This window comes from Populus nigra, chromosome 12, assembly GCF_951802175.1.
Source record: "Populus nigra chromosome 12, ddPopNigr1.1, whole genome shotgun sequence".
In the NCBI taxonomy this organism is placed as follows: Eukaryota; Viridiplantae; Streptophyta; class Magnoliopsida; order Malpighiales; family Salicaceae; genus Populus; species Populus nigra.
In genome coordinates this window covers 12,277,907-12,286,645 of record NC_084863.1, presented here as the reverse complement: position 1 = coordinate 12,286,645, position 8,739 = coordinate 12,277,907, and the positions used below count along the sequence as shown (strand labels likewise).

The 8,739-nt window shown below is 38.6% G+C and overlaps 1 protein-coding gene across 1 annotated transcript; it reads right to left on the bottom strand.

Annotated features, from left to right (window-relative positions):
• Positions 1-1,487: 1,487 nt before the first annotated feature.
• Positions 1,488-8,408, bottom strand: LOC133669525 (ABC transporter G family member 25). The gene is made up of 3 exons (XM_062089700.1): positions 8,103-8,408; positions 7,145-7,970; positions 1,488-2,591 (listed from the first exon to the last, which is right to left on the bottom strand). Exons 1-3 carry the CDS (start codon positions 8,241-8,243, stop codon positions 1,588-1,590), a joined length of 1,971 nt encoding a protein of 656 aa, XP_061945684.1. The 5' UTR covers positions 8,244-8,408; the 3' UTR covers positions 1,488-1,587.
• Between the last annotated feature and the right edge of the window lie 331 nt (positions 8,409-8,739).

Sequence of the window (8,739 nt, the reverse complement as noted above, 5' to 3'; positions counted from 1 at the left end):
TAGTGTTACACAATCTTCTCATGCGTGCTGCCAAATGAAAGAATCGCGAGTTTCTATCCATCTCAAGTTCTGTCTTGATTTTTGTCTGCAAATGACCTCCACATTTCTGCTAACCTCCACTGCTCTAAAACTAAACTGTTCATCTTGTTTTTTTTCTGCAATAGTAACTTCTCAACTCTCCCCTTGTTCTTACAATTCCTTTATTCCATCTGAATCTCTAGCTATCTATTATCCTCATTACCAAAGACCACCTTATTCCAACCTCGTAGCTTTTTGGCCACATAACTAAGTTTTTCCACCAAACTGAATCTACCTGGAAATTGCCGACAGCTTTCTCTCCAAAACTCCTCTGAGTCCTTCATAAATCTCAAATGGTATACCCAACCGTTAAAAAATCTAAATGGTTTCCAGCCCCAGTTCTGTGTTGTTGGTCCCAGGACTAGCTGACAATGATTTGAAAGACCTCTCGAAAATCTGGTTAAAACCATGTCTGGAAACTAACGATGACAAGCAGGTGAAGCAAATGCTCTATCAATTCTACTCATTGAACTTCCCCGACACCAAGTGTATCGATGTCCATGAAGATGGTATTCCAGCAAATCATAAGTGTTGATAAAGGACTTCAAATCCTTCGCGCTTGCTAAGTTGAGAAATCCCCTACTTCCACAAGCATTCAGTGTCTCATTCCACAAAATTCTACGCTCAGAGGCAGAATTCGAATGCATAAACTCTCACTGGTGCACACTGAAACTGATTCTACTTGAAAAAAATTTCATTCCACATTGCTAGAACACCCCTGATTTCCCCTCTGAATCAATTTAATGCCATCTAATATTTGACTCATTTCATAAACCATGAACATATCTATCAGACCAATTCTCCCGTTTTGTTTCAAACACAAAACAAATCCCAATCTCGGGATTAACTACCATTTATTAATCGAAATGCGTTTGATAATCATGCATGATCCACAGCTATTCCAAAAATAAATTCAGAATTCAAAATGAAAAGCCATACCAGGCCCCAATTGATCTGCGATTACTAAGGAGCAAACCAATCTTCAATCTCCTTGCCCACATTATCCCGAATATATGCAGCGAAGGCTTTAACAGAGTGTATATCCCCGAAACCCAGTGTTTGACCATCAGCTAGCATCTCCTGAACTTCTTCCTCTATGTCAATTTTCGGGAATGCCATTGTGATGGCACCATTACTACATATCAAGCCAAGGGTTTAACACTATGCCGATTCTCAGTTCTGATATGACCAATTCTAAAGGCACATCATTCCTTTGGCATTATCAATCTAAGAAGATGAATCCTAGTTTGTTTGTTCACGATATATTGACTATGAACAGAGATGAGGTGAATACACAAATGTTAAAAAAGAACAATTGTGTGAGCAATGCTGGCATAGTACAACACTTTTTTTTAGTTGGTAGTGTTGATAATATCAATATTAATAACAAGGGTCAAAGAAATCCATCATTGTGAAACTTTCTTTTTAATAACATTTTTTTTCTCTGATTTGAAGAATTATAGTTAGGGACTTGGAAGTAACAAGAACCTTTTAGAGAAGTACAACTTATTAAGCTTTTATGCGCCTTAACGCGAGGTAAGCCAATAATCTATACCCCACAAACATGAATATCAGGACACTAACACTAACTACCGGGCTAATTTGCCCTGCAACATCTTGTTCAACAAACTTACAACTTGCTCTGTCACTTCCATGAGGTAGTGAGCAGCCCAACAAGGATGAAAGTCTCTTGCCCTCACCATATTGGACATTGATAAGTAGCTTGTAGCTGTAAAATGTTGTGGAAATGTACTTGATCCAAGCCATGCATGAAGGCAGCTTATGCACGTAAAATCCTCCAGTTAAGACAAATGCTAGCATTGTGATTGTAACTATAGTTGAAGCTTGTTTAGCATCCATTATTGCTGCACCTAGAGCAAGGCCAAGACCCTGAGAGACGAGCACGTAGCCAAGTAGAACCAGAAGAGTCAAAAGGAAAGCACCCAATTCCGGTTTCAATCCGGCCATCCAATAAGTCACAGAAAGAAATATTGTGGGGAGGATGAGCTCCATTGGTAAGTCTCCGACTATTCTCGACATGAAATAAGAAGAAAGAGTGTACATACCGGAGGCCCTTTCCTTCACAAAGATTGCTCTTTCTTGAGGAAAAACAAACACGGAGTTGGAAGATGGGAAGACCCCCCAAAAAATTGACATGAAGAAGAGGAGACCCAGACGGTCTTGAACATCTCGAAAATCCGAGTGCCACCACATTAGACCGGCAAATACTGCAGCCATGATTACTTGGAAGACTCTCAAGGTATTGAATGACTCGTGCTTCCGTTCTTTGAGGCTTCTCTGAAGAAGAATGCTGAATTGGTTGAACCAAGCGCCAATGCTAATTCTGTCGCTGCTTCTATGTTCTTTGGAATTAAAGCTTCCAATACCATTCTCTTTTGTCTCCATGAAGGCAGCTCTAGCCTTCGGAGCCAACAAGGTGTTATAAGATGCAATGAGAGATTGCTTTACGTTCGGCTTATCTCTTTCACTCACACCATCAGTTTGGAACACGCCTGCATAAGTTAATCAAGAGGTTAAAACCCGTTCAGCTATGTATCCAACAGGATGCAGTGAACCAGCAAATGCTCAATATAGCATAAAGTCTTGCAATTATTATGGAAATCGATCAAGAAGCCAATAAAGAGATCTTAGTTGTAGATCCCACATACGACCCTCAAATACTGTAGTCGCACTGACAGATTTACAGGCACAGCCTCAATGCTGAATTCTGTTTAGTAGTTCCAACAAAAATATATACAAACTTCCTAGCTGAGTGCTGCAAGTGCAGCAAGTTCAACCGTGATTCTCAATCAGCAACAAAAACAATTGATGGAGCTTGAGATTCATTGGATTAAAAAGTGGATTTCGAAAATTTCTAAGTGTAGGAAAACAGGATTTTATGGCCACTTTGAGGTCTATAGAGCTGTAGCCTGATAATAAAAATACAGGGAATTTTCCTCGGAACTGAATAAGAGATATATAGTGTTGCAGATTAATTTATTCCGCCATGAACATCAAGAATCATTTTAGAACGTTACAAAACCCGAAAAGACTACCTCATCTTCTGGGAAAGTAATGTAAAATACAAATCATTTACTTCAAGCTTAAATATCGCTATAAATACTTCCATCAAGTTTAATTAAGCCTTTTAAGCTTAAGATCCCGATCCAGATCCTCAACCACTTAGCACATGATGATAAACAAAGATTGATTTTCAGAAAACATTATTTAAATATAGATTATGTACCAAGATAGCTGAAATATTTTCTCTTGTAATGCTAGCAGGTACTTGTTCCTATCTTAGACGGGACCTTTTTGGAATATAACTAGCTATCATTAGGGCAAGTGACCATGCGAGATAGGTAAGCACCTATTTGTCTCTAAAGAGGGCATTACTTTATTGAGTTGAGCTAGGATTTCAGAATAAAACACAGAATCGTTAGAATACATTCATAGCAGAACACAAAATTAAGGGATAAATGCTTAATTGAGTGGAGTTCCTGTTTCTTGGAAGCAAAATGTGGTTGGCCGGGAGGGAAATTTCTACTGATATATAGCAAACGATCGATCAGCCATATAAAATATATGAAGATACGAGCACAACTAAGCTACTTCAGCCAACCAAGTTCTATGAAATGATGATACCTGAAACCTCATGGGACCAGGCTTATATAAACGTAAATCTACCTAATACAAAATCCAAAGAAAACAAACAAACAGCTAAAAAGGAAATACACCACAGATTAAAAACATATATGCATACAATAGAATGAGTAATGAATGAGCAGCACAGCCTAGCTAACAAAAGCTGACCAGTCTTTGCGGTAAGGTGGGAATCCACTAGTGTTGGTGCTGCTATAGAATTCTATTAGCATATGGTTTCAATTATTTTAACATCAATCAAAGCGAACATATTTCACTTCTAAGACTTTTGTGAGGGAATTCCCCAGGAAAATGCAAAACAACCCAACACGTGTCCCTCTTTCAAGGTATCCTACGTTGAAGATGTGCTAAAGGCATTGCAAAAGAGTGAAAGAAAACATTTTTAAACACTGCTGTGGTGTGGCCGGCCATGCAATCTTCTAAATGTTCGGGTCAATTATAAAACAATCATGTCTAGCAGTACTTGCCACTCAAATCCTTACACGTGACCAAAAGAAAGAAGAGAAGGAAGAATTGTAGTGATCGTGTGTTGCCAACACAGCATGGAACTGAATAGGAAAATCACTAACTAAATAAGGATCTCAAGAATTTGGCCAGTGGCCACTATCTTTTCAAGAGTGTCACTACTGACCATAAAACCACCCATCTAAGCGTCACATATGACGGCAAACCCTCCCAAAATGTTGATGTTGTGATTTGACCACGAAGGAGGAAAAAGATTTAGGGAACAAAGCAAAAGATTTAGCAAGGACCACTTAGTCATCATAATGGACCAAGAAATATCAATAACTTGTGTTTCTTGTAATTAAGCATGAACATATATGGTGTGATAATCTGTTTAATAATGATAAATTTTCTTGAAAATCTATAAATTCAAATACTTCAAATATTGCTAGATGTAATTTACTCTCAAACCTGAAATATATAGTTTCCCAAACTCTCTTGCACTGTCCAAAATACTTAAATCTCTCCCTATACATCTACTACTATTGAGAAGAGAAGGCTAAAGACACCATTGATGAAGAGACAATGATGCTATTTGCCACCTTCAAAGTGCTCTTAAGACTAAGAGATGCTTTCTCACGCTATGTATGGCGTCACCAGTATTTTCTCCACCTCAGTCCACCTTATCATCATAGTGTCCAAGAACAGATTAAAGAGGATGCTTGAATAAACATTAAATATATAAACCTAGCATTAAACTTGTACTGCATGAATTATTTATTTATATGCGGACTTTGTCTTAGTGACATCCCCCCCACCAATCTATTCTCAACAAAATAATGGCAGCAACATTATTTTAGCGTACACTCCAAACCTAGATTTTCATTCTTATATATATATAGACTTTGATCCAATGCGGTAGTGCCAAGCCAAGAGATTGGCATGCATTGAAAATATTTCCTTCAAACTTTGAGTGTAATCCACAGAGATAACCACAATTCTCCCTCCTTTATTAAACCAAAGGACACTAAAATATCAGCTTGCTTGATCAACTCTAAACATAAAAACACTCAGTGGATATTAATTGCTCCTTTCGTACATAGGAAGCTTTCAGCTAGCTTGGCAAAAAAAATCCACGATACTTACCTTCAAAATAGTAAATGTATAATCACTACACACGACACTCAACGTCTACATGATGTGAATAAGGTCCTCATGATGTAAGGAAGGAACTCATCATTGAAAAGATACGCGTAACTTGTCACTACCAAAACCCTACCAATGGAAGCAAGTCAGCTCAATTATAGGTCCATTGAATTCAACGTTGTATAGTACCCAGAAAAAAGAGAGTAAATGATGTGATTCTTTCGACCGTCCACACAGCTCGTGAGCCCATCAAAACGACTGCAAAGGATGTGCTAGGATGGTCCATTCTATACCATTATATATCTTCTTCTATATTAGACAAAAGGTAGGGGAAATGCTTCTAAGGAAATTCATATTCTCAACAAGAAGAAAACCTCTATTTCCAACACAGAAACATCCGAAACTCAACCCTTCGACGGCCACTTACTCATTTTGATAATAAAATGCTTTGGATCTATTCGATCATCTCCTTCGTTTTATGAAAAGTTCAAATGTCCTAGCATGTCTAAATGCGCTGCAAAACAATTAATACAAACGCGCTTCCTTCCTCAAGGTTGTTGCACACCCAAAAGGAAGCATGACACAGTTACTTGCTAATCTAGAGTCTTTTTGGTGTGGTGGGCACTAGCGATAATTTTTAAAATTTTATTTTTAATATTAAAATATCAAAACGATTTAAAAATAAAATAAAAATCAATTTTTTTCTAAAATATTTTAAATACAAAAACATGCTTCTAATGTTGCCTGAGATGAAATGAAATGAAGAGGCACGGTGGAATCTATCTAAACGCGCTGCTCATGCGAGTGGAATAACTAGGACAAAAAAGGAAGAAAAGAAGGTAGCAAAAAAAGAGTATAAGGAGTCAAATCGAGTTGGCTAAAAGAGGTAAATAAAGAAAAGGAATGGAGACCGTCAAAAGGAAGCCAAGGAGACAAGTGGAGAGCAACAGAAATATTTTCTACTTCATCCATTACGATCCCAAAAATCAAAAAGCCATACGCATCCCTATTAATTTTATGAATCCACTGAAAAATTCCTTGAAAAATTTTATTAAAAAACCCTTCCCATCTCATTGAAAACATTAAAATAAGTATTGATCCATATCACTGCGTCTGCTACCATCCAACAACCACTAGGCAAGGTAGCTAGCTGATCACTTTGTCAGGTGTTTTTTTAAAATTAATTAACTAGAAAGGTGTTGGCAAAGGAGAGAGTCTAATACTGCAACTCAAATCAAGGTTAAGAATGAATGCCAAGTCACAATCTACAAGATATCTACACACCTACTTCTGCAGCTAGAGTTGTGTGGCAGGAAAAGGTCACCATACCCTAGCGTGGGTCTGCCCTGGAACTTACAGTTATACTAGAAGGGACCAAGGGGGTCAGCCTACTGCTAATCTAGCTTGCATAGCTCTATGACCATAAACATAAAGGACAGGGTAAAGATATGGAGAAGCAGTGCATCTACATGCCACATGATGATGACTTCATAAGGGACCACCTGAGCTGACTCTTTTCCCATCATCATCAAGTGCTCTGCAGTTATATCTCATCTTTTGAGTTTTGACCCTTGAAAAAGTTACAGCTCTCCTGACCTTAACTGCTCATTATGAAAAACTATAATGGACACATTGCTTCTAGGATCTATCTAGCTGCTACCGCTACCACACAAGTGACGTGAAGGTTTTCAATACGTCACAATCACGTTCTATTTTTGTTACAAGGTTTCTGGTGATTCCTGGGTAACTCAACTGCCTATGAGGGGGGGGCTACACGCACAAAATTACAAACAAGAGATTAAAGTATACGTACCATTAGCGAGATCAAGGAGAAAATCAGCAGGATTCATGGGGAAAGACGGTGAGTATCCAGTTGTTTCGAAATAAGACATAGCTTCACTTCCCTTGCCAAAATACAAACACCTTCCTTCACTTAACACCATAACTGAATCAAACATTTGATAAACTCGACTTGAAGGTTGATGCATGGATGTAACAATAGTCTTTCCCTTTTGTGCAAGTGAACCTAATGTCAAAACCAGCCTGTAAGCCGCAGTTGCGTCCAAGCCTGACGTGGGTTCATCAAGAATGAGCAAACTAGGGTTTATCAGCATCTCATGAGCTATACTCACTCTCTTTCTTTCCCCACCAGAAATCCCACGTATGAAACTGTTTCCAATTATTGTATTCTCACATTTTGTCAACCCCAGCTCGGATATGACTGACTCTGCTACCAAAGTCTTTTCTTGTTTTGATAGTGATTTTGGTAAGCGAAGTAAGGAACAAAAGACTAGGGTTTCACGGACTGTAAGGTGGGGATAGAGAATATCATCTTGAGTAACAAAACCAGTGCGTTTCATTATTTGTTTTGTTGGTTTTCTGTTGTTTGCAAGGATTGTTCCTGTGAAGCTGTTTGATTGGATTCTCCCAGCAAGGGCATTGAGAAAGGTTGATTTTCCACTTCCAGATGGACCAAGGACGGCAAGGATTTCCCCTGGGGATGCCATGCCAGTGATCCCATTCAAGATTGTACGTTCTTGAATTTGATCACAAATTGTGGGTTCATGGCCTAAAATCCTCTTGATATTGCTGCCTTTGTTCCTGTTCTCAAATTTCACTCTATACCCTACTTCCATAAACTGCATGAAACAAATAAAAAATGCAGGTCAAACTCATAGTCAAAACGAGTCAAAATAAGTCAAGAACGAGGAAAACTGGGAAATTAAAAAATTAATTCTTAACTTCCTTTTGCAGTGAAGTTAATTATTTACCTTGAGAGTAATAGGATAACATGAAGACAACATTAAAGATGGCAGGTCACGAGAATCTCGAGGAGGAGGAGCTTTGGATCGATCTGGGCCGTCCGGTGAGTCTCCTTTGGTACTAGTTTCCACACCATTATACATAGGCATTGTTTTTTTCTATCTCTCTCTCCTCTTTAAAAGAGAAAAGGCAAAACATAAAAGATAATGGAGGACAGGGGGGAGAGAGATGGGAAATGAAGGTTTTTGTTTTTGTTGAAAGAGAGAGGAGAGAGGGGATGTTGGGAGGAGAGTGGCGAGTGAGTGTATGATGAAATCAAGGATGGAGAGAGACCAGGAGGGCCTAGCAAAGAGGGGTATATATTCAGGAGGAAAGGGGGGCAATGGTTGCCACGTCAAGGTGTAACGCCTCCAGAAGATGGGATACGTGGCAATTACATGACACACATGGCAGCTCTTCAAAGTGATCAATCAAGCACCGTTCACTTTCATACCTCCTTTCTCTGTTTGATTCTCATCTCTACCTTTTGTTTACCTTTTAATATTTAATCTTAAAAGGAGAGAAAGAAGGAGAGCTTTAAGTTGAGAGGGAGAGGGAGAGGGAGGGAGATGACTTTGAGATGTGAGAATGGAGAGAGTGGAAGAG